Source organism: Pseudopipra pipra, unplaced genomic scaffold, assembly GCF_036250125.1.
Source record: "Pseudopipra pipra isolate bDixPip1 unplaced genomic scaffold, bDixPip1.hap1 HAP1_SCAFFOLD_211, whole genome shotgun sequence".
Lineage (NCBI taxonomy): Eukaryota > Metazoa > Chordata > Aves > Passeriformes > Pipridae > Pseudopipra > Pseudopipra pipra.
Genome location: NW_026990690.1, coordinates 30,821 through 56,226, shown reverse-complemented (window position 1 = coordinate 56,226; position 25,406 = coordinate 30,821). Strand labels below are relative to the sequence as shown.

Here is a 25,406-nt window from a genome sequence, read left to right as displayed (position 1 = left end):
ATTCCTGCCCCAGGCCTGATGGCCCAGGACAAACCCTCTGGCAGGCAGTGGGTTTGTTCCCTCTCATGGTCAGTGCCCAGTGTGTCCCTGTGGGCAGTGCCAGGCTGGGGACAGGCACACGCAGCTGGCAGCACTCTCTGCCCCAAAGACACTTCTGGCCTCCTTGGAAACTGCCTCTGACACTTGGATTTCTCCAGGAGAAATTAAGGAATTTTTCATGGCAGTTTGGAGATTAAATTATTCCAAAGGAAGGGAAGAACAAATATTCCTGTCAGGGCCCTTAGGATCTACTGGGTTGAATTGGGAAGGGCCCCTTATCTGCAGTGCAAATACAGGACAACCTCAAACACAAAGCCCAGACTGTCAAGTGGGGTGTGAAAGCACCACTGGGACAATCCTCCACTCTCCTGATTCTTTTCAGGGACTGTTCCAACCCAGCTCTGAAGCTGCCAAGCCCAAACTGTCCCCAGCGCTCTGGAACAACAGGATCTTCCCAGGGATGATGCATTGGAAGCACAGCCCTCATTCTCACCCTCCACACGCTCCCAGGCTCACCCCAAATTCAGGACAAGGGGCCAAAGGCCCCTCGGGCCGGGGCTCTCTCTGTCTCTGCGGGCTCAGGGACTGCAGCCACCAGGGCCCTCCAGCACAGACAGCCTGGACCCAGAGCAGATCCCTGGGCATTAGCAGCGTCCTGGGCACACCTGGAGACAGAAACCATCAGCCTCTGGGACAGCACTTCATTGCCAGCACACACAGCCTGCCACATTTAGGGGGGCAGCTCTGGCACCACAAAGCCCAGTCTGACCCAGTTCTCCTGGGCACCAACACGGACTCCACAAACCCACCAGAATGAGAATGTTCTGCTGCTTTGACAAACTTCAGCCCAGCTTTGCAAACCTCAGTCCCTGCAGCTCCTGCTCTCCAGAGCCCCGTTCAGGGCTGGCTCCAGTTCCCTGGAGAACCTGCCCCAGCCCCACTCTGGGCCAGCCTGAGCAGAAGCCACTGGGCTGCACAAGGAAGAACCCTCCCCTGGCTGCTGCAGCTGGAGGGAGATCCAGCTCCCAATGGAACCCTGGGAACAGCCTCCCAGAGGGTCTCTCCCCAGCCCTTGGCAGTGGCTCAGGATGGCAGCAGCTCCAGTGCCAGCTGGGTCCCTGCACGAGTCCTTGTCCCAGCCCTGCCACACGGACACACATGGGAGACACCCACGGGCACACAGGCCTTGCTTGCACAATTCCTCACCCACAGCTGAGGGAAAGCCACACAACAGTAAGAAATACCCTGTGCTGAGAGCACTCATCACTCCAGTCCATCAGGAGTTGGAAGGCCTGAGTCAGTGGGGGAAAAAACCCTAAACAAACCAAACCACCCCAAATTTCCAAATAAAAACACCCTGCTTCCTTAACAGGAGCACACCAAACTCATTGAAGGCAGAGAGGAAATTACAAACAAACAAACAAAGACCTAAAAAGATGCACTGACACACTGTCTGGTTGATCATCCCAAAGGAAATTCCCCACAGATCAGAAGCAAGTACCAATACTTTGTCCTCCATTGAAAATTAACAACTTGAGGGGCTGGACATGTCCGGGGAGGGTTCAGGGTCTTGTGGGTCCTTTATGGCTGATCCCGACCGGCCCAGGCCAAACCCAACCACCCCCATGGCTGCTCCATCCCAGACCTGGGGGCAACATTCAGACAGTTTGGAAATACTGCCCTTCCCTGCTACTCCCTCCTTCCTCACACATCCAGTGCCCAGGGAACAAATGCCAACAGCAGGAGGAGAGAAACGTGTCCCTCTGACTTACCCCACCCCACGGGCAGCACCAGGAGCCCCCAGCCCGGCCGGCGGGGCTGCAGCCTCTTGCCTTTGGCTGCTCCCAGCCCAGGGCACTTGGCAGAGCTGGGCTGGAGCAGGGCTTTGGCCTGGCCTGGAAGAGAGGAGAACAAGGCAATTAAGGGCACTGGGCAAGTCAAAGGCTCCTGCCCTTCACCCTTCTCTTCAATTGCTCACTAGAGAGTTTGAGCCATGAAAAATCCAGGGGGACACCAAATAAAATAGGACCTTTTCCAGCATTTTCATTCCTATCTCTTTCAGGCACTAAAAGGAGGCTCATCTTTCTTACTGCATTCCTTGCCCCATTTGAACAGAACCCTTTTCATTCCAAACTCCCCTTGTGAGTCAGTCAATCCTCGGCCACTGGACTTTGGGCAAAGGAAGAGACACCTGGGATGCTGGAGCCCAGGAAATGAGGGAGAGAAACCTGACAGGGAAAGCTTTCAGGGCACTCCAGAACTCAGCAACATGTTCATGCCTTGCCAGGCCACCCCCATTCTGTGCCACCCACCTGAGCTGGGCAGGTGAGGCCAAGGCTCCCCTTCCTCCTGCCAGTCACTGTCCCAGCACACGGATCCCAGTGCTGGGCAGCACTTGGAAAACTTGGGAAAGGCAAAAGGGAAATGGCACTGCCTGTCAGAAAAGGAGTGTCTGTGAACATCCCTTCTGCACCAATGTAATCCCATCCCTCTGCTCCAATAAACCCAGGGCAGGCAGGTCTCTCCAGCCCAGGGAGAACAGGAAGGAGAACTGCAGGAACACAGGCAGGCACGGGCAGCTCTGGGCACTGATTCCCTGCAGACCTCTCTGCACTTGGGGCTCTGGGCACTTCAGTTCTAAGGAATGGGGGGGCAGCAGCCCAGGAATGCCCCTCAAAAACAGGGGCCTGGGCAGCTGGAGATTAGAGGAGGGGAGTTGTGAGGGGAGACACAGAGAGAGAACAGGAACAGGGGTTGTTTGGGAACAGGCTGTGTGTCCAGCAGGGAGGGGAACTGGAAAGACGGGAGGCTGGAGGAAGGCAGGGGTGAGCACTGGCCTGCCTTGGATGGATCCTTTTTCCCTTGGCTCAGGGGCCTCAGCTCCACCCTCGCTGAGAGCAGCAGGGAACTGCTGCTGGGGAAGAGTTCATTCAGGCACAAGCCAGTGATGCAGCCACGGGGGCAGGGGAAGAGGGGTGAGGAACTGACACCAAAATGACACAGTCACCACGGAAAGGGACTTTATTGAGCTGCAACACAACCACAGTCACAGCAGGCCCGGGCAGGAGGTGCCCCCAGGACCACCAGCACAGCAGCTGGGCTTGCAGGAACACCATCTTCTCAAGGGATGGAGCCAGGGGCTGACAGTTGGGATCGATCCTGGGGGGCTGGAGAGCACTCAGGCATCAGGGCCAAGTCCTGCCCCCTCACTGCAGACAGTTCAGCCCCAGTAGCAGGGGGATTTTCTGCCTCTCCCTCCACTATTATTTGGGACCCAAAAGCTCAATGCTGTGGAATTCTAGCTCCATAAATGTTTTACACATCTGAGTTTCACGAGAACTGGGGCACTTGTCATTATTCCTGACTCTTCCAGAGCTGCACTTCCAGGATCCTTTGGGCACGAGGAACCTTCCAGACTGCTCCAAACCTTCACAGCCCACTTGCTCTTCTTGACACAGGTGGACCAGGTCACTGTCCCTTCAGAAAGAGAAGGCAATGATCCTTTCTGAAACCAGAACCTCCCCCCCTTTGCTTTCCCATTCCAGGTTTGGTTCCCTACACAACTGAGGCCCTTCCAGGCCTTGCCAAGTGGCAGCCAAGAAATCCAACCCAAGAACCTGCCAGGGAGCAACATCTGTGCCACAGCAACATCATTCCAGGCCTCTCCCTGACAACCCTCTGCTTCTCCCAACAGCTCCAGGGGCAACACAACTTAACCTGAAGGCAGAAAGGCTCCTTTTGGGAGCACCACGAGCCATCTAGACTGTAGCACTGGAATTCCATCTCCTGGAAAAGCTAGGAGAAGCAGGGAAGAAAACCAGGCCCTTACAGGTGAATTGGGGGCACCTCTTCATCCAACAGCAGCTCCAAGAAAGGTACTGAGTCAACACCTCACCAAAGACACAGGAAAACAAGGAGCCACACTCCTTCTGTTGTGTTAAGGACTGAAGAAGGTGGACCTGTGTCTGACCAGGAGATCTGCAAACCAAATGCTGGGGACTGGAACACACACCTGGCACTCCTGCAGCTCTCACCATTACACTCAAGAGAAAACAGCCAATTGGACCCTCACTGCTCAGTTCTTAATCCCAATCCCACACTTCTTTGGCACTTGGAGCACCACTTTTATCACCCAATCACAGCCCCTTAGAGAGCTCCCTGTCTAGCAGGGACAGGGACCCCTGGGATACTCTCAGCAATGCCTGAATCCATGGCAGGGACCTTGCTTTGAGCTCCCCAGGGCCGGGCACCCCGAGGATCTCCCCGAATAATCCTTTCGGTGCGCGCTGGAGTCCTCGGGGTGCCCCAACCCGGGGGGCACCAACAGCACTGTCCCTCCAGGGGGCCAATTTGGTCCTAAACTGCAGGGGGATCTTGCCTGTGTCCCAGACTGGTCCGGGGATCTGAGGCCCTTCCCGAGAAAATCTCGGTGCCGGCGTGAAGGGCCAGAGATCCCTTGGAGCCACGGGAGAGCAGGCACAGAGTCCCTCCTGGGGGCCAATTCTGCTGCCTGAAATCAGCTCTTCAAAGAAGCCTCTAAGACTCAGCTGGTGACTTTTAGAAGCCAGGCATTCTTTTATTACTATGCTCTTGAATCATTCCAGCCCACCGGGGGTCCTGGCAATCAGCTCCCAAAGGGCACACAGAGGTGTCTCCACTGCAGCTGATAGGAGGGGTCAGCATTACAGGAGGATTCATTTTCCTTCCCTGCATTCCTGTTCCACATTCACGACATTTTCCAACACTTACTACAATACACACTTACTTTTATAAGGTTTCCGAGGGCCTTCCCAGGTCTTCTCTGTCTGGAGCCCTCCAAGTTCTCCGTGCCTGCCTTAGGAACCTCAACACAACTCACCTGCTTACACAGCAACTTGGTGCTACTGGGCTGATGCCTCAGTTCTCTTCTTCCTTCTTTCTTCACCTCCCTTGGTTGGTCCCTTTAAATCCCTTGGCTCAGCTCTGTGCAGTTTCCAGGCTCCATCCCACTGCAAAAAGGATTAGCTCTTGTTACATCTCAACACTCAGATATCATTCCCCCTTTTTTCTTGAGACTTGGCCGTCAGGCCACCATCTCCTTATTTAAAGCATAGTTAGACTCCTCAGTGACAACAACTGACAGCCCTGAATCCTAACACAGGCTGAGACACAAACACAGATGGGAACTCTGAAGGATCCACTTTGTGCTGCTCACCAATCAAAAGGAGCTTTCTCAACTCAAGGAGAACATACCCCAGGTCCTCTTTCTGAAACTTTACCTGCAATAAATGTGATCCACCAGACCTGGAAAGGCCCTTCCCACTTCCCCTGCAGGGCTGGCAGTGCCACCACTCGACACGGCCCCAGTGGCTGGGCAGGAACGGAGGGGCTGGGGCGTCCAATCCATCGGCCCAGGCGGCACCAGGAGTTCCTGCAGTTCCTGAGGGGAGAGCCTCAAGCCATCAGACAATTATGAACATCATTTTTTCCTTTAATAGGTATATCTCCTGGAATGTGGGGAGTTTGACAAGGCCTACTGGGGCAACAAGGACACACTCAAGGCTGTCTATTAAAACAATCTACCAGCACTCAAAAGCTGTCACTGTCCTTCTTTCAGGGGGAACTCAGCAACCTCTGTTTGCCAAGAGCCTCCAGGAGGATTTCCAGCTTTTGGAGCTCTCTTTTAACCATTTTTCCCATCACTGTAGCTGGGACTATCACCTGCCCTGCAGGGGAACAGCCCACAAAGTTCACTTGCAGGGATGCCATGAACTGAAAGTCCATTGTCAGGGGGGTCACTGCACACCTTGGCCTTTGTTTGCCCTCCCCACCAAAGATGCTTCCAACAGTTCTGACACATCTGGCAGACCCAGAGTTCTCCTCAGGGAATGCTTCAGCTGCTTAAGGGCTAACCTTCCACCATATAGCCAATGCAGGATATCCTTACAGGGTGTTTGAAAAGTTGCCCTAACAGTCTTACCACACATGCAGAGGGAGCAATCCAGAGTCCAGCCCATCCCACCATTCCCAGGAAGGCAGTTCATGGGCTGTCTGGGGCTCAGGGAGGAGTCTTCTTTTCTTCCTGCCCGCTTTCCAGATTTTCTCCTGCAAAAGCAAAGGTTTCTTGGCTTTCCTTGCTCAAGGAGATGCAGCAAAGGCCATCTTTGCAATCTAATACTGGAAACTACTCCAGGTTATCATTCAAGGTGGTTCTCTCAGGTCCTGCACTAATCAATCCCCTTGGCCATTGGTTTCTTGGCAGGTTCTTGCATTCACCTTCTACAAGCAAACCAGGAGGAGCAAATTTAGCTGTTCCTGCAACCAATCCAAGCTGCCATTCTGATTTTAAAGGATACTGGCTTGGCCTTACCAGGAGAGATCCCAAATTAGAGGTAATACCTACAGGTTCTGCCCTCTTCCACTCTCCTGGAACTCCCCTGGTCCACACCACAGGAACAACTGCAGCTGCCACTTCAGTGGGGACCTTGCTGCTGACAGGAGTTATTCCCTGCACAACAAGAGCTGCTGCTTGGACACATTTAGTTTCAGCAATTATAGTTTCAGTAGCCCCAGTTTTCAATTGCATTTCTGCCTCAACTTTTCCAATCAACCACCTCCTAGCACAGGTTTGGGTGAGTTTGGCAAATCGAGAAACTGAGGAATTACCCAATGTTTTTCTAGTTTACCCCTGTCACACCAATCACCTTAACACTGCCAGTCCTTCATTCTCCTTCCATTGTGTTAAGGACTGAGGAAGTTGGACCTGTGTCTGACCAGGAGATCTGCAAACCAAATGATGGGGACTGGAACACCCACCTGGCACTCCTGCAGCTCTCACCATTACATTCAAGAGAAAACAGCCAATTGGACATCACTGCTCATTTCTTAATCCCAATCCCACACTGCTTTGGCACTTGGAGCACCACTTTTATCACCCAATTACAGCCCATTAGAGAGCTCCATGTCTAGCAAGGACAGGTACCCCTGGGATACTCTCAGCAATGCCTGAATCCATGGCAGGGACCTTGCTTTGAGCTCCCCAGGGCCGGGCACCCCGAGGATCTCCCCGAATAATCCTTTCGGTGCGCGCTGGAGTCCTCGGGGTGCCCCAACCCGGGGGGCACCAACAGCACTGTCCCTCCAGGGGGCCCAATTTGGTCCTAAACTGCAGGGGGATCTTGCCTGTGTCCCAGACTGGTCCGGGGATCTGAGGCCCTTCCCGAGAAAATCTCGGTGCCGGCGTGAAGGGCCAGAGATCCCTTGGAGCCACGGGAGAGCAGGCACAGAGTCCCTCCTGGGGGCCAATTCTGCTGCCTGAAATCAGCTCTTCAAAGAAGCCTCTAAGACTCAGCTGGTGACTTTTAGAAGCCAGGCACTCCTTGCTTACAACACCCTGCCATGATCCCAGCCCGATGGGTGTCCTGGCAATCCGCTCCCAAAGGGCACACAGAGGGGTCTCCACTGCAGCTGATGGGAGGGGTCAGCATTACAGGAGAGGTCATGTTCCTTCCCTGCATTCCTGTTCTGTGTTCAGGACATTCCCAACACCTGTTACCATATACACAAACCCTTATAGTGTCTCTGAGGGGCTCCATTGGGGGTCTCTCGTGGTCACCTGTGCCTGGAGCCCCCAAAGTTCTCAGTGACCACCTTATCAACTTCTAGACAATTTACCTGGTTTTAGAGGAACTTGGTGCTGCTTGGCTGCTGTTTCAGTTCCCTTCTTCTTTGTTTCTTCACCTCCCTTGCTTAGTCCCTTTAATCCCTTGGCTCAGTTCCATGCAGTTTCTAGGGTACATCCCACTGCAAAAACTACCAGTTCTTGGTACATCTCAAGACTCAGATACCAGGGAGCAAGGCAGAAATCAACTAATCCAGGGCACTACCTCCAATACTGGGACAAAAATACCATAACATTCCATGGCCTCCCTTGGTAAATAAACACCAAACAGCTCAGACATAAACAATAGCCTGCACACTACAACAATCTGGCACTGCTGGTTCAACCAGGCCAAGTCAGTTGAGAAATTACACAGGGTGAACTTTCTTCCCAGTTCCAGTTATGATACAAAAATCAGGGAGATCAGAGACTCCCCCATATAGTTTTACTCTGAGCAGAGAAGGAAACCAAGCCCATCCTCAGTGCTGCAATAGCTCAGGCTCCCAAAAAGGCCCAGGGGCTGCACTGGGGCTTTTGGCTACCCTGGAGCACAGGGAGGAACACGATGTCACCACCCCACGGGCACAGCTGAGAACCCAAAGAGCAGCCACACCAGCAGCTCCTGGAAGTTCTGCTGTACTGGGCCTTGGGGAGGAAGGGCACTGACCTTTCTGCCTAGGAGGAAAGAGTCTCCTTGCTGAGAACTTCTCCTGCCACGGGCATCAGCTCGGAAGATCCGCTCAGACGGGAAGTTCATCAAGTCCAACTTCTTGGAATGAGAAAGATTTCTGTTTCCTGGAATATGTCTTTCCAACTGAACTCAGAAGTACACACTAGAGGTTCAGGTGTTGCCTAAAATTTCTTACAAGAACCTGTAAGACTCAGCTCGTGAGTTTTAGAAGCCAGGCATTCTTTTATTATTATGCTCTTCAATCATTCCAGCCTGTCAGGTCCCTGGGAATCAGCTCCCAGAGGGCACACAGAGCTATCACCACTGCAGCTGATATGGCACCATTACAGAACAACTAATTTTTGTTCTCTGCATTCCTATTCCATACTGAGGACATTTTCCAACACTTATTACCATACACACCTACCCTTATAAAGTTTCCGAGGGCCTTCCCAGGTCTTCTCTGTCTGGAGCCCTCAAAGTCCTCAGTGCCTACCTTAGGAACATCAAGACAACTCACCTGCTTACACAGGACCTTGGTGCTGCTTGTCTGCTGTCTCAGCCTCCTTCTTCCTTGTTTTTTCACCTCCCTTGGGTGGTCCCTTTAAATCTCTTGGCTCAGCTCTGGGGAGTTTCGAGACTACATCCCACTGCAAAAAGGATTAGCCCTTGTTACTTCTCAACACTCAGTTAACATTCTGTCATGTTTACTCCTTTAAGTGTGATCCACAAGACCTGCAAAGGCCCTTCCCACTTCCCCTGCAGGGCTGGCAGTGCCACCACTTGACACGGCCCCAGTGGCTGGGCAGGAACGGAGGGGCTGGGGCGTCCAATCCATCGGCCCAGGCGGTACCAGGAGTTCCTGTAGTTCCTGCAGGGAAGCCATTAACTCAAAGTCCCTTCTCAGGGGGGTCACTGCACACCTTGTCCTTTGTTTCCCCGCCCCACCAAAGATGCTTCCAACAGTTCTGACACATCTGGCAGACCCAGAGCTCTCCTCAGGGAAGGCTTCAGCTGCTTAAAGGCTGCCCTTGCACCATCTAGACAAGGCAGCAAATTCTTACAGGCTGTTGGAAAAGTTGCCCTAACAGTCTTACCACACATGCAGAGGGAGCAATCCAGAGTCCAGCCCGTCCTACCATTCCCAGGAAGGCAGTTCAGGGGCTGTCTGGGGCTCAGGGAGGAGTCACGGGACTTCTTTTCTTCCTTCCCGCTTTCCCCATTTTCTCCTGCAAAAGCAAAGGTTTCTTGGCTTTCCTTGCTCAAGGAGATGCAGCAAAGGCCATCTTTGCAATCTAATACTGGAAACCACTCCAGGTTCTCATCCAAGGCGGTTCTCTCAGGTCCTGCACTAATCAATCACCTTGGCCATTGGTTTTCTTGGCAGGTTCTTGCAGTGACATCCTGCAAGCAAACCAAAATGAGCGAATTCAGCTGTTGCTGCAACCAATCCAAGCTGACATTCTGATTTTAAAGGATACTGGCTTGGCCTTACCAGGAGAGATCCCACATTACAGGTAATACCTACAGGTTCTGCCCTCTTCCACTCTCCTGCAATTCCACTGGCCCACACCACAGGAACAACTGCAGCTGCCACTTCAGTGGGGACCTTGCTGCTGACAGGAGTTATTCCCTGCACAACAAGAGCTGCTGCTTTGACACATTTAGTCACAGGAATTACAATTTCCATATTCCCATTTCTCAATTTCATTTCTGCCTCAACTTTTCCAATCAATCTCTTCCTAGCAGAGTTTTGGGCGAGTTTGGCAAAGAGACAAACTGAGGAATTCCCCAATGTTTTCCCAGTTTAACCCCTGTCACACCAATCACCTTAACAGTGCTATTCTCCAGTTCTCTCTCTGTTGTGTTTTGGACCTGTGTCTGACCAGGACATGTGCAAACCAAATGCTGGGGACTGGAACACACACCTGGCACTCCTGCAGCTCTCACAGTCACATTCAAGAGAAAACAGCCAATTGGACCCTCACTGCTCATTTCTTAATCCCAATCCCACACTTCTCTGGCACTTGGAGCACCACTTTTATCACCCAATTACAGCCCATTAGAGAGCTCCATGTCTAGCAGGGACAGGGACCCCTGGGATACTCTCAGCAATGCCTGAATCCATGGCAGGGACCTTGCTTTGAGCTCCCCAGGGCCGGGCACCCCGAGGATCTCCCCGAATAATCCTTTCGGTGCGCGCTGGAGTCCTCGGGGTGCCCCAACCCGGGGGGCACCAACAGCACTGTCCCTCCAGGGGGGCCCAATTTGGTCCAAAACTGCAGGGGGATCTTGCCTGTGTCCCAGACTGGTCCGGGGATCTGAGGCCCTTCCCGAGAAAATCTCGGTGCCGGCGTGAAGGGCCAGAGATCCCTTGGAGCCACGGGAGAGCAGGCACAGAGTCCCTCCTGGGGGCCAATTTTCCTGCCTAAAATCAGCTCTTCCAAGAAGCCTCTAAGACTCAGCTGGTGACTTTTAGAAGCCAGGCAATCTTATATTACTATGCACTCAAATCATTGCAGCCTGTCAGGTGCCCTGGCAATCCTCTCCCAAAGGGCACACAGAGGTGTCTCCACTGTAGCTGATGGGAGGCATCAGCATTATAGGAGGATTCATTTTTGTTCCCTGCATTCTTGTTCCACATTCACGACATTTTCCAACACTTATCACCATACACACCTACCCTTATAAGGTTTCTGAGGGGCTTCACTGAAAGACTTCCCAGGTCTTCTCTGTCTGGAGCCCTCCAAGTCCTCAGGGCCTGCCTTAGGAACCTCAACACAACTCACCTGCTTACACAGCAACTTGCTGCTGCTTGGTTGATGTCTCAGTTCCCTTCTTCCTTCTTTCTTCACCTCCCTTGGTTGGTCCCTTTCAATCCCTTGGCTCAGCTCTGGGCAGTTTCCAGGTTAAATCCCACTGCAAAAAGGATTAGCTCTTGTTACATCTCACACTCAGATACCGCTCCACCTTTTTTCTTCAGACTCGGCCATCAGGCCAGTGTCTCATCATTTAAAGCATAGTTTGACTCCTCAGTGACAACTGATAGCCCTGAATCCTAACACAGGCTGAGACACAACATGGATGGGAACTCTGAAGGATCCACTTTGTCCTGCTCACCCATCAAAAGCAGCTTTCCTAACTCAAGAATAACATACCCCAGGTCCTTTTTCTGCAACGTCAACTGCTATAAATGTGATCCACAAGACCTGGAAAGGCCCTTCCCACTTCCCCTGCAGGGCTGGCAGTGCCACCACTCGACACGGCCCCAGGGGCTGGGCAGGAACGGAGGGGCTGGGGCGTCCAATCCATCGGCCCAGGCGGCACCAGGAGTTCCTGCAGTTCCTGCAGGGGAGAGCCTCAAGCCAACAAAGGATTATGAACATCATTTTTTCCTTTAATAGGTATATCTCCTGGAATATGGGGAGTTGGACAAGGCCTACTGGGGCAACAAGGACACATTCAAGGCTATCTATTAAAAGGATCTACCAGCACTCAAAAGCCATCACTGTCCTTCTGTCAGGGGGAACTCAGCAAACTCTGTTTGCCAAGAGCCTCCAGGAGCATTTCCAGCTTTTGGGGCTCTCTCTTAACCATTTTTCCCATCACTGTAGCTGGGACTATCACCTGCCCTACAGGAGGAACAGCCCACAAAGTTCACTTGCAGGGATGCCATGAACTGAAAGTCCATTGTCAGGGGGGTCACTGCACACCTTGGCCTTTCTTTGCCCTCCCCACCAAAGATGCTGCCAACAGTTCTGACACATCTGGCAGACCCAGAGCTCTCCTCAGGGAATGCTGCAGCTGCTTAAAGGTTGCCCTTGCACCATCTAGCCAAGGCAGCAAATTCCTACAGGCTCTTCTTAAAAGTTGGCATAAGAGTCTTACCACACATGCAGAGGGAGCAATCCAGAGTCCAGCCCGTCCCACCATTCCCAGGAAGGCAGTTCAGGGGCTCTCTGGGGCTCAGGGAGGAGTCACAGGGTTTCTCTTCTTCCTTCCCGCTTTCCCCATTTTCTCCTGCAAAAGCAAAGGTTTCTTGGCTTTCCTTGCTCAAGGAGATGCAGCAAAGGCCATCTTTGCAATCTAATCCTGGAAACTACTCCAGGTTGTCATTTCAGGGGGTTCTCTCAGGTCCTGCACTAATCAATCCCCTTGGCCATTGGTTTTCTTGGCAGGTTCTGGCATTCACCTTCTACAGGCAAACCAGGAGGAGCAAATTCAGCTGTTCCTGCAACCAATCCAGTCTGGCATTCTGATTTTAAAGGATACTGGCTTGACCTTACCAGGAGAGATCCCACATTAGGGGTAATACCTACAGGTTCTGCCCTCTTCCACTCTCCTGCAATTCCACTGGCCCACACCACAGGAACAACTGCAGCTGCCACTTCAGTTGGGACCTTGCTGCTGACAGGAGTTATTCCCTGCACAACAAGAGCTGCTGCTTGGACACATTTAGTTTCAGCAATTACAGTTCCAATAGCCCCAGTTTTAAATTTCATTTCTGCCTCAACTTTTCCAATCAACCACCTCCTAGCAGAGGTTTATGGGAGTATGCAAATAGACAGACTGAGGAATTACCCAGTGTTTTTCCAGTTTAACCCCTGTCACACCAATCACCTTAACACTGCCAGTCCTTCATTCTCCCTCTATTTTGTTTAGGACTGAGGAAGTTGGACCTGTGTCTGACCAGGACATGTGCAAACCAAATGCTGGGGACTGGAACACACACCTGGCACTCCTGCAGCTCTCACCATTACAGTCAAGAGGAAACAGCCAATTGGACCCTCACTGCTCATTTCTTAATCCCAATCCCACACTTCTTTGGCACTTGGAGCACCACTTTTATCACCCAATTCCAGCCCATTGGAGAGCTCCATGTCTAGCAGGGACAGGGACCCCTGGGATACTCTCAGCAATGCCTGAATCCATGGCAGGGACCTTGCTTTGAGCTCCCCAGGGCCGGGCACCCCGAGGATCTCCCCGAATAATCCTTTCGGTGCGCGCTGGAGTCCTCGGGGTGCCCCAACCCGGGGGGCACCAACAGCACTGTCCCTCCAGGGGGCCCAATTTGGTCCTAAGCTGCAGGGGGATCTTGCCTGTGTCCCAGACTGGTCCGGGGATCTGAGGCCCTTCCCGAGAAAATCTCGGTGCCGGCGTGAAGGGCCAGAGATCCCTTGGAGCCACGGGAGAGCAGGCACAGAGTCCCTCCTGGGGGCCCATTCTGCTGCCGGAACTCAGCTCTTCAGAAAAGCCTCTAAGACTCAGTTGGTGAGTTTTAGAAGCCAGGCATTCCTACACTAAGATATTTTAGGAGCTTACTGACTGAAAAAGCATAAAGCTTTTATCATGGACATCTGACCTCCAACAGACAGCTCCCTTGAACTTTCAGTACAAAATTATTTTCATGGAATCACTTAATAAGAAGTGCCCAGGAACCCCAGACTGTGCTTTCCAGAAAAGAAAATAAACAGAGGGAAAGAGCTTTGCACAAGTGTAACATACTCCAGAACACACCTGACTTTAGTTCTATTCTTTGTGTTCAAATATAGCAGACAAAACCTCCAGCAGGAGAGCTGGCACATGACCCATGGTACCCTCAAAGTCCCTCTCACGAGGGCTGTAGGAAAATCACAGCTGCACGAGTCCCTTGTGCCTGCAGATGCCTGGGGATCCTCTCCATCCACCTCGTGCTCTCCCAACAGGAGAAAGGGTGACCTCAGGGACACGGTGGCACTCGACATCCTGCTGAGAGAGCAAGGAAACCTTTAGTATAAAGGTGAGTTGGAATCTAAAGCTTCCTTTGCTGGGAGCTTTGTGAAGTTTGCAAGCAAGAGGGGGAAAACTTGCATCTCCTTTGGTGCAGGTGTCAACAGAGACCAACAGAGCTCTTGACTTTTTCAGACAACTGTGCCCCTTTTGGCTCCCTGGCAGCTCCAATGGCACCAGAACCCCCTTCCTGCACACCCACGGGTGTCACACACAGGCACCCACACACCTTTGCTCCAGCCCACACGTGGCCAACATTTCCTCACCCAGGACATCCCAAGGGGAGTATTTTTTCTAGAGAGTACAGCAACCACCTTGTCCTTGCAAAAAGGAAACCAGTTCTCCTGGACATTTCTCCAACACTCAAGGTCTTTTGAAGCTGCTCTCATGGCACCAAACCTGCTCGGGGTCTCTCCCAGCTGTTGGCTCTCCGTGGAGTTAACAGGCACACACTCCATTCCATCCTCCCCCAGCCCAACCCAATTCTCACCGGCAGGACGGGCCCTGCCCTTCCCTGTCCAAGCTCCCAGCTCGGCACAGCCGTGGGGACAGAGCAGCTTCCCAAGGCAGCTCCCGCCCGGCAGGAAGCACAACTCGCCACACTCCACCAGCCGCGGGGCACGGACCTGAGCTGAGCCCCAGGGAGGGCACAACTGCACAGAGAAGGAGCAAAAAGCATTAATGCAGCAACAAGAAACTGAGATCAGTCTTTGCCTCGTAACCCTGCACGGGGAAAGGCTTTGGGATTCCGAGGCAAACCCTGAGACACCCAGAGAGCAACAGCCCCGCAGCCCTGCCACGGCTCCCCCGGGGGTTACCCGGCAGGGAAGGACCTTACCTGGCCCCCGCTGCCCAGCACAACGCGCCCCTAAACGCTCCCCAGCTGCCCCGGTCCACAACCCATTGGCCAAGGCGCTCTCCCCTCCGCAGCCCGGGCAGCAGCAGAGCCCCACCCTCAGCCCTCACACACAACCGCCCACACCCGCCCCGCCGGCCCTTTATACCGCGGGCCGGCAGCGCTGCCCAATCAGCGCTCGAGCGCCTCCGCCCAATCCCAGCCCGCCCGGCCCTGCGGCCCCGCCCCGCCCGCTCACCCGGCCCCGCCCCTCGGCGCGGCCCCGCCCCCGTCCCCTCAGCGCGGCCCCGCCCCGCCAACAACCCGCAAAAGGAAAATGGTGTTTCCTGCTGGAAAAGGATTGTCTGGGAACATAAATTTTGGACCGGGGATGCAGCTATTAAAGGAGGGGAATGGCTTAGAGAAACTGAGCAGTACTTTTGTTACACGCACTAATCCAAACCAATAAACACCAAAATGGACTTTATTGAGCTGCAACCCAAGGATGGTCTCAGGAGGCAAAGGCGAGAGGTGCACACAGGAGCACCAAAGCTGCACCTGGGGGTTGGGTTGGAGGAATTGATATTATTCGTCAAAATATCTTAAAATAACAAACTTTAAAGGTTTTAGTATTTTACAGAGACACACAATCCCTCTCTATGAAGTTTTGGGCAATTTTGGCCATTTTGGTCCCCTCCCTTTCTGGGGGAACCCACATGATCCCCTTTATTCTTGACTCATTTTCTCCACCGCAACACCACCCTCCCGGTGACACCGGAGTGCCCCAAATGACATTATCAGAGATGATGACACAGAGCCCCCCTACCCTGCACACGTGTCCCCAGGGATGGGACGTGGCCGGGACATCCTCACTGCGACGTCCCCGGGGCGCCGGTGCCGACATCATCACAGTCCATGTGCCCCGGGGGCTGTCCCGGGGGGTCCCTTGTGGCTCCGGGGGGACTTGGAGGGGGGCAGCTCCCATCTTGGGGAAAGCAAAGGCAGGTGCCTGAGGGGGACAGCTCCGTGTCCCCCCTCCAGACCCCACCTGGGGTGTTTCTGTGTTTCTGCAGCCCCCGTGGATCTGGTGCCAGATCCCAGCTCACCACTGCAGCCAAACCCCCCGTGCAGTGACTCTCCAGGAGGGACAGGGCAGCTGTGGTCCCTCTTACCTGTGGGTGGGACACAGATCCAGCCCCTCCGTGCCACTCCCTTGGAGATCTCCCCAGTGCTGGGAGCGGGGGACTCCTCTGGCACGGCCGTGGCATCGTCGTAGCCATCCAGGGTTCCAGCCATGGCATCATCGTAGCCATCCGGGGTTCCTGCTGTGGCATCGTCGTAGCCGTCTGGGGTTCCATGCCCAGGCAGGGCAGGGGGGGCTGGGACTGGCATGGGGGTACATGGCACTGACCCGGTGGCCATGGCAGGGACTGGCTGTGCCATCCCCCTCTGGCTGTGCCATCCCCCTCCGGCTGTGCCACCAGGGATGTGTTGGTGGCCCTTGGTCCCTCAGGGAAGGGCGATGCCTCTCTGCCCACTAACGAGGGGGGACGTGTCCCCTCAGCTCCCCAGCCCTGCCGTGTCCCCTGTCCCCAGCGCTCCCCGCTGGGTTCCTGCCCTGTGCCCCTACCTGGGGCTGCCCCGCTGTCACTCCCCTCCACGCTGTCCCCGGTGTAACACAGCAGCTTCTTCACTGAGCCCTCCCGCGGGGAACCTGCAGGGGGAAAACAGGGTCTTGGGGGGGCCAGAGGTGGCACCGCGGGTGACACAACCTCAGCCACAGAGCAGGGCTGTGATGGGACCCAGGGACCCCCCACACCACGAGGAGGAGCCAGTGCTGTGCCACCAGGACCCGCTGCCGCGGTGGGACTGTGGGGCAGAGCCCCCCTGTCCGGGCAGAGCTGGGGCACGGGGGCTGCACCGACCTGGGCGACTGGGCACCTCCTGGTACTCCGGCATCGCGCTGTAGTCCAGCTCCTCGTAGATGGCGTTGGGGATGGCACCCACGGCTCTGCCGGGGCCTGCAACAAGAGGCAGCGCTCTCCCAGGGCTGTGGGCACCGTGGGTGGCACCGGGGTCACCCACTGCCCACCCTCCGAGCCATTCCACACGGGGGGAGCCCCTGAACCCCCAAAGCGGCTCTGCCCCGGCACCCACCCGCCGGGACCCACCTCGGCGCCAAGCGCGGGCACGGCACATCAGCACGGCCAGGGCGCCCAGGGCCAGGCACAGCAGCGTCCCCAGGACCACGCACAGCACCACCGCCACCGGCACAGTCCCCCTGGCCACCTGCCCGCTTGGCACCGGCACAGTCCCCCTGGCCACCGCAGGGCCGCTGCTGCTGGGGACAGCTGTGGGGACACGGCCAGGCAGTGAGGGCAGGGGGATCCCAGCCGGCCCGGCGGGGGGGCTGCTGGCACGGGCAGAGCTACCTGTGCAGGTGGCCCCGTCCGGGCACGGGGTGCTGGCTGTCTCGCTGGGGTTGTCACTGTCCTCCGCACAAGCCACGTAGGTGTCCCCTCCGGGGCCGCAGGAATGCAGGTGCCAGGGTGCCGAGGGGCACTCCCAGAGCGAGCGGGCCCCCTCCTCGCAGCCCACCCAGGCCAGCCAGGCGGGGGCCGGCTGCTGGGCGGGGCCGGGTGCCAGCTGCCCCCCGTCCCCACAGCCCAGCTGCCGGCAGACGGCGGCGGCGGTGCCGGGGCTGGTGCCGGTGGCGCACACGCGGCCCCAGGTGCCGTTGTGGAGCAGCTCCAGGTACCCGCTGCAGCGCCCGCGCCCGCCCGCCAGCCGCAGGGAGAGCTGCTCTGCCAGGGGTGCAGGGGGGTCACGGCACGGCCGGGAACCCCCCGGGGGGCTCTGCTGCTCCCCGCCCCGGGGACACCCGACACTCACCTGAGCAGACGGCCCCGGCCCCGGCCCCGCGCTCGCACTCGCGCCCTTCCGAGCGTGGGCATTCCCAGAGAGACTCCTCGCTCCCGGCGCACTCAACCACGTACGGCCACGCTGTCCCCGCGCCGGGGCCGAAGCGCGCCGAGCCGGGGGCCTCCAGTGCCGCGCCACAGCCCAGCTCCCGGCACACAACGGCGGCGGCCCGCAGGTCCCAGCGCTCCTGGCACACGCTGCTCCAGGTGCCACCGGCATAGACCTCCACGCGCCCGGCGCAGCGCCCGGCACCGCCCGCCAGCCTCACCCGCCGGCTGCCTGCGGGCACCGAAGAACCGGGCTGGGGGCTGCTCGGGGCACCAGCACCCCGGCCCTTCTCGGGACACCCACCTGAGCAGACGATGACCATCTCCTCAGGGCTGCTGGTTGGTGCAGGGCCCATCTCTGAGACATCAGAGATCTCCTCTGTCACGTCCTCCGTCTCCTCGAGGCTCCTGGTCAGCTCAGGGCCCATCCCCAAGATGCTGTACATCTCCTCCGTCAGGACATCCGTCTCCTCCGTCACGACATCCACTTCCCTGGAGCTGCTGGTCAGTGCAGTGGGTGCCATACCCAAGGCTGTGTAGATCTCCTTTGGCAGGCCACAACCCAGCACAGCACACACCATGTCGACATCCCATCTCTTCCACTGCTCCACAGGCACACGGCGCCAGGCTGGGGTGGTTATGGCCTCCTCCAGCCGCCCGTCACACCGGCTCTCACCCTCCACCAGCCGCACGGAATTGATGGTGCCTTCAGCGCCTGAAAAATCACCAGCAGTGCCGTGGGGCTGTGGCACCTGGTTCAGCCCTCCCCTCAACCCAAAACAGCCCTGAGTGCTCCGCTCCCAATTCTTGGGGTGTCCCAAAAGCCCTTGGAGGCTCTTCCCACAGGTGCCACACAGACCTGAGCAGTTGACGGCGGCGGCGTTCCCCGGGGTGCAGGGGGGCTGCCCCAGCACCGCCACGGGGCACTCGCCCGGGTGCCGCTCGCTCCCGCTGCAGCCGAAGGCGTCCGGCCTCAGCGGCCCATCCCCGCTGCCGAAGGAGCCTCCCGGGGGCACGGTGACGGCGTGGCCACAGCCCAGGTGGCGGCACAGGACGTCGGCATCGGGCAGGTCCCAGTCGGTGGCGCAGACGGACCCCCACGTGCCCCTCACCGCCACCTCCACCCGCCCGGCACAGCCCGAGCTGCTGTTCCCCAGCCGGAAGCCCGTGTAGGCTGTGGCAGAAAGGGTGTTCAGGGGGGTGATGCTGGGGGGACCCCCAACACCCCCGGTGTCCCCGGTGCTTACGGGAGCAGATGATGGTGGCGTGGCCAGCGCAGCCCTGGCTGTGGGGCACCCGCCGGGCGCAGGCGCTGAGGAGGGGCTCGCTGCCGCTGCAGTTGAACCCCCCCTCCCACAGCGGCCCCGTTCCCGCCCCAAACCGGCCGCTGCCGGGGATGGCCAGCGCCGCGCCGCAGCCCAGCTCCCGGCACACCACCTGGGCCACCTTCATGTCCACGTGCTCCGCGCAGACGCCAACCCAGGCCTGGCGCTGCCGCACCTCCAACCGCCCGGCACAGGCTCCGTCACCTCCGACCAGCCGGGAAAACCCTGCGGGAGCGGTGCAGTGTTGGCACTGAGGGATGTGCCGGGAGCGCCGCGTCCCTCCCAGCCCGGCTCCTACCTTGGCAGATCACGGCATTGTCGAAATCATGGGTTTCGTTGTAGGGTCCCCAGCCGCTGAACTTGCAGTCCCAGAGTATGGTCTCGTCCCCCTTGCAGTCCACCCGGACCAGGTTGATGGGCCCGGTCCCTGTGCCAAAGCGGTCGTGGGCGAAGTAGGCGCTGGCAGCCGAGCCACAGCCCAGCTGCTGGCACACCACCTCGGCATCCTCCATGTCCCAGTTGTCATCTGCCACGGAGCCCCAGTGTCCTCGCAGCTTCACCTCCACCCTCCCGGTGCAGGGACCGCCGCCATCCACCAGCCTCAGCTCCATGGCCTCTGCACCGGGACACCGGCACAGCTCAGCCCTGCCCGGCACACCCTGGCACGAGGTGGGTGTCCTGGCACGGCCAGCCTGTCCCCCTCACCTGTGCAGATCACCCCCACGTCCCACTCGTGGCCGCAGTAGTGCTGGCCCCATCCGAAGTTCGGACACTCCTCCAGCACCTCCTCGGTGCCGCTGCAGTAGGGATGGAGCCAGATCCTGCCGCTGCCCTGCCCGAACGGGGCGTATGGGGACGACCAGGCCACACGGCCACAGCCCAGCTGCCGGCAAACCACGGTGGCCAAGAGGGCTTCCAATTCGAAGTCGTAGATGCAGACAGAGCCCCACTCACCGTCGTGATTCACCTCCACGCGTCCGGCACAGCGCCCGCCGCCCCCCACCAGCCGCAGCTGCCCGGAGCCTGCGGCACGGAGGGGCCTGAGCCGGGCCCGGCACCGGCGGGTCCCCGCTCCCACCACCCCGCCACTCACCCCCACACAGCTGCAGGCACAGCAGCAGCCCCAGCGCCCTGACCGGCCCCATCCCCGACAGGTCCCGCACCCCCAGCGCAGGCAGGGGATGATGTAGCGGCAGCGCCGGAGCTGGTGCAGGCGGCAGCACCAGGGGAGCCTTTATCAGCTGAAGGATCGCCCAGCTGCGGGGCCACGGCCTCCAATAACCTGCTTCGTGCCCAAATATGAGGTTCGGCTGTGCTTCTGGCGTCACACACCTCGCCACAGTGGGCCGGCACACGGATGTCCCCGGGGGGAGCCGCCCCCCCCAGCACCTGGGCCGGGGGGGCCCCTCCTGTTTCCCCCCGTGGGTCCAACTCTGCCGCTGGAGCCCGGCAAGAGCCATCCCCGCGCTGACAGGATTCAGCCCCAATCCCGCCGGAGCCTCCACGGGACCGCCCCGCCCCGAGGAGCGGCTGGAGGCAGAGCCCCGGGGCCCCCTCCCCGGGTGCCCCCTCCCCGGGCGGTGGGAGCAGCCCCCGGCTCCCCGCGGGGGCGGCGGGTCCCGGGGCCTCGCGCGGGCGGTGGCACATGGCGGGGCTGCCGCAGCTGTGCCCCCGCGCTCGCCTCGCCGCCGGGGCAGGAAGGAGGCGGTCACCGCCCGCCGGGGACGCGGCCGAGGCACCGACCGCACGCGGCTCCTGCCACCTGCGCCGGCACCGATAACGCCGCCGCTCTGCGCGCCGGCACCTGGGCACGGGCAAGGCACGGGGGGGCACAGAACCCACTCGGTGGGGCACCCGCCTGGGTGAGCCGGCACCGAGCACCACCGCAAACAAGGCGTGCGGGAGGGGGGAGCAGCAGCCCCCTCGGGGTCTCTCTTGTGCCTGAGGGTGAGGACGGGGCTGAGCCGCCGCTCAGCCAACCCTGGAGAGCCCTGGGGTGTCCCCATGGTGTCGCACGGACCTGCCGCAGCTGCCCGGCCCTCCCGCCCGCACGGAGACCCGGCCGGGCCGGCAGCAGGGGACGGCACAGCTCCGGTCTCCCCGCGGCGGGCGGGGGTCCCTGGCAGTGGTTCCCGGGGACACCGTCAGCGCCTTCCAACCCTACTTCCAAGGACACGGCACCGTGTCCGTCACAAGCGCTCGAATGGGGCCCGGGATGGGGGGGAAAGGCGCAGGAGAAAGATGCGGACCCCCCGCACATGGCCCCGGTCCGTGACCACGCCCCGTGCGCGGAGCCCCCGGGAGCCGAGGGGACGTTCCCTGTTCCCCATTCCCCATTCCCGCTCCCTGCGGCCCGAGCCGGGGGGACTTTCCCCCTTCCCCGTTCCCGCTCCCTCACGGCCCGACGGCAGCGGCCCCCGGTGGGCGGGGGCGGCAGCGCAGCCCCGGGGATCGAGGGGGGCTGGAGGCGGCCCAGGAAAGGCCCCCCCGCTCCCCCCGGGGCAGCTCCACAACCCCCCTGCCCTCTCTGCCACGGGGGCCCCGCTGCTCCCCCGGCTGGCACAGAGCCCCCTGCCCATGGCTGGCAAACCAGGGCCAGGGCTCGGCCTCGCTGGTGCCGTGGCACAAAGGAGCTGCGGGCACCACTGCACCTCCAAACCTCCCTGGGAGGAGAAATGAATCCCGGGGCAAGACGCTTTTACAGCACGAGGTGGCAAAGAGAAAAAACCCAGAACACACTTCCCTGTGTGTTGCTCGCCCTTGCAGTGCCCCAGAACTTCTTCCGGAAAAGCAGAGGACACCCCAAAGCCATGAGCAGGCGAACCTCGAGGGCTTCCCGTGCCCCCTCTGTGCCCTGGGGGTTCCCCCCCTGCTCGTGTCCCCCCAGCAGGGCCAGTCCCTCCTCTGGGGCTCAGCCAGTTGTCCTGCCTGGCTCCCACCACCTTTCCTTGAGGGACATTTTATGACCAAAAAAACCCCCCTCATTAACTCTATCTTATCACAAAAAGGTTTGTTCTGTCCTCTAGAGATTGCCTGGGATTTTCACTCCAAAATATTCATTGAACTTTTATGGAGCACTTCAAGTTTTACCCCAAAATTTTCTCTGCCTGTCCACTACTGATTACCTCATTTTTCCCTCAAGTGTTCATTCTCTGCTAATACAGATTACCTCAAGTTTTACTCCCCAAAATTTCCCTACCTCTCCACTGCTGACTGCCTCAACTTATCCCAAAATGTTCATTCTCGCTGCTACACATTGCCCCACATTTTACCCCCCAAATTTTCCCTACCTGTTCACTACTGATTGCCTCATTTTTACCTCTAAATATTCACTCTCTACCCTGGACATTACCTCAAATTTTTTCCCCCAAAATTTCCTCACCTGTCCGCTACTGATCACCTCAGTTTACCTCATATTGTACATGCTCTCTGCTTCAGATTACTTCTGATTTTACCCCAAAAAAATTTCCCTACTTGTCCACTACTGGCTGCCTCAGTTTACCTCTAAATGGTCATTCTCTACCCTAAATTACATCAAGTTTCACCCCCAACATTTTTCTTCTTCTCTTTTTTACCCTGAGAATGGCCATTCCCTTCCATAAACATTACCTCAGCTTTGCCCTCAGAAATATCCCCTTCTGGCCCCTGTACCCTGGCTCTCCTCTCCCCCCTCAGTGTGACCCCAGCGTGCAGCCCCCTGCAGCCAGAGCTTGAGCTCAGCACGCTCCCTTATCAATGATTTGATTTAATTAACCAACTCAAATGAACTAATTAAAACCAAATCAATATTATATTATCCTCTTTAATCAAGATATATATAAATACTGCAGAATACAGAATACAAAGGAATCTTTTCAGCCTCAAAAACTCTTAAAAGAGATATACAGGGCACGGCTGCACTGCACCTCCAAACCAAGGACAATTAGGAGAAAAGAAAAACCCAGACTGAGATTCCTTGGAGACTGGTGCAGCTGCTTCCATCCAAAAAAATCCTTGGTCTGCATGAACACCTGCCTGAATCCTAGGAACCTGTGATGTCATCAATATCCTCGTGGTCCTTTTTATTAAAAGCAGATTTCCATGGAGAATTAATAAAATACAAAAAATTAAACTGAAATGTAACTGAACATTCCCCCAGCTCAGCAGGTTGCAGCATCCAAAAGAAAATCAACAGAAAGATTATGGGCTGGGATCATCACCAATCCCAAATCCCTAGTGTGAATTATCACTCTGCTTGGTTTTATAAATCACCACTTTTCTTACTGGGCAAACCCACCAACTTTAGTTCAAATTCACCAAGTTCAGAACTGCGGCCACACGGATTTTACTGCCCCACGTGTGTGGTGGAACCCAGGAGAACACAAAGGGTGTGGGTCCTCTGGGAATGTTCACAAGGCACCACAGGGATCCGATGATGGATGAATTCCAACTGGCAGAGGGAAACTTACACTGGATAACGGGAAGGAATTCCTGGCTGTGAGGGCGGTGAGGCCCTGGCACAGGTTGCCCAGAGAAGCTGTGGCTGCCCCCGGATCCCTGGAAGTGTCCAAGGCCAGGCTGGACGGGGCTTGGAGCCACCTGGGCTGGTGGAAGGTGTCCCTGCCCACGGCCGGGGGTGGGACTGGATGAGCTTTAAGGTCCCTTCCCACCCGACCCTTCCGGGACTCCACGGTTCCCGCCGCCCCCGGAGCCAGCGGCCCCTGCCCGGTGCCAGCCCGCGGTCTGTGGCTCCCCGGTGTCCCCGCCGTGTCCCCCCGCCGAGCCGGTCCCGGCCCTTTGTTCGATCCCCTCACGGCCCCTCCGCTCCCGCCCCGCTCCCCTCAGCCCGCCCTGGGCCGGCGCTGGACCGGCCGCTCCCGGCACCGGGGAGGCCCCGGGGAAGCCCCGCGACCGCCCGGCGGGCCCCGCCCGTCTCACCCCGGTGCCGATCCCGGTGCCGATCCCGGTGCCGATCCCGGTGCCGATCCCGATCCCGGTGCCGATCCCGATTCCGATCCCGATCCCGGTCCCGATCCCGGTGCCGATCCCGATCCCGGTGCCGATCCCGATCCCGGTCCCGATCCCGGTGCCGATCCCGATCCCGGTCCCGATCCCGATCCCGGTCCCGATCCCGATCCCGGTCCCGTCCCGGCCGTTCGGACGCTCCCGCCCCGTCACGTGACGCGCCCGCCCGCGCGCGCAGAGGCCCCGCCCCGCTCGGGAGCGCGCGCGGGAAACGGCTCCGGGACCGGGACGGGAAGGGACGGGATGGGAATAGGATGGGAATGGGATGGGAATGGGATGGGAATGGGGTTGGGAACGGGTTCGTGCAGATCAGCCGTGGGGCAGCGCGGCCTTTCTTTCGAATTTCCTTTTCTTTTCTCTTTATGCCCTTTAATTTTCTTCCCCCTCCTTTTCATTTATTTTTACCATTTTTCTTTTTCTTTTTTCCCATTTTCTTCTGATCTTCTTGCCCCTTTTTCTTTGCTTTTTTTTTCCCTCTCCTTTTCTTCTTTTTCTCCTCTGTTTATATTTTCTCTTTTCTCTCCCTTTTTCTTTCCTCCCTTTTTTCTTTTCTTTCCCCTTTTTCCTTTCTATTTTTTCTATTTTTTCTCCTTTCCCCTCCTTTTCCTCTTTTTCTTTTATTTTTTCTTTTATCTCATTTTCCCCTTTTCATTTTCTTTTCCACTTTTCCTTTTTCCCCCATTTCTCTTTTTCTCCCTTTTTCTTTTCTCTTTTCCTATTTTACTTTCTCTCTTTTTCCCATTTCCCCCCTTTTTCTGTTCTCTCTTTCCCCTTTCCCTTTTTCTCCTTTGACCCTCAGCCCTGTGCCTCATTAAATTTAGCTGCCCCAGGGCACAAGGACATTCCTAAGCAATAAAAGCCCCTCTCCCTCTGTGCCATAACTCACAGCAGGGCCCGGGAACAAACAGCTGGAGACACAGCTGGAGCAGAGGTTGGGATCCTGCAGTGGAAGCCCCTTCCCTTGGGATGTGTGTCCAAAACCAGCCTCAATCAACTGAATTTCAGGGAAGCCCTTTGCCTCGAGGTCTTGCTGGGCACAGATTGGAGCCGCTGGTTCTTGGCACGTGGAAACAAAATTTTCCATGAATTTTTAAAGTTGGACAACGGAATAATTTCTGTCCAAGCCCCTGTTCCCCCTGCAGATGTGTGGCTTCAC

General features: G+C 57.3%; 1 protein-coding gene and 2 long non-coding RNA genes across 3 annotated transcripts; all 3 read right to left on the bottom strand.

Annotated features, from left to right (window-relative positions):
- Positions 1–3,042: 3,042 nt before the first annotated feature.
- LOC135408179 (uncharacterized) lies at positions 3,043–13,264 on the bottom strand. The gene is made up of 3 exons (XR_010427314.1): positions 12,237–13,264; positions 11,534–11,693; positions 3,043–3,885 (listed from the first exon to the last, which is right to left on the bottom strand). It is a non-coding gene; the product is annotated as an uncharacterized LOC135408179 (long non-coding RNA).
- On the bottom strand, positions 4,952–6,083 carry LOC135408178 (uncharacterized). The gene is made up of 3 exons (XR_010427313.1): positions 5,999–6,083; positions 5,298–5,471; positions 4,952–5,027 (listed from the first exon to the last, which is right to left on the bottom strand). It is a non-coding gene; the product is annotated as an uncharacterized LOC135408178 (long non-coding RNA).
- A 2,183-nt stretch (positions 13,265–15,447) lies between the features above and the next one.
- LOC135408177 (scavenger receptor cysteine-rich type 1 protein M130-like) lies at positions 15,448–24,680 on the bottom strand. The gene is made up of 16 exons (XM_064643488.1): positions 24,656–24,680; positions 23,901–24,465; positions 20,579–21,050; positions 19,952–20,450; positions 19,545–19,862; positions 19,169–19,471; positions 18,781–19,095; positions 18,404–18,627; positions 18,226–18,316; positions 17,845–18,153; positions 17,385–17,756; positions 17,124–17,303; positions 16,878–16,973; positions 16,583–16,666; positions 16,125–16,337; positions 15,448–15,937 (listed from the first exon to the last, which is right to left on the bottom strand). Exons 1-16 carry the CDS (start codon positions 24,678–24,680, stop codon positions 15,822–15,824), a joined length of 4,182 nt encoding a protein of 1,393 aa, XP_064499558.1. The 3' UTR covers positions 15,448–15,821.
- Between the last annotated feature and the right edge of the window lie 726 nt (positions 24,681–25,406).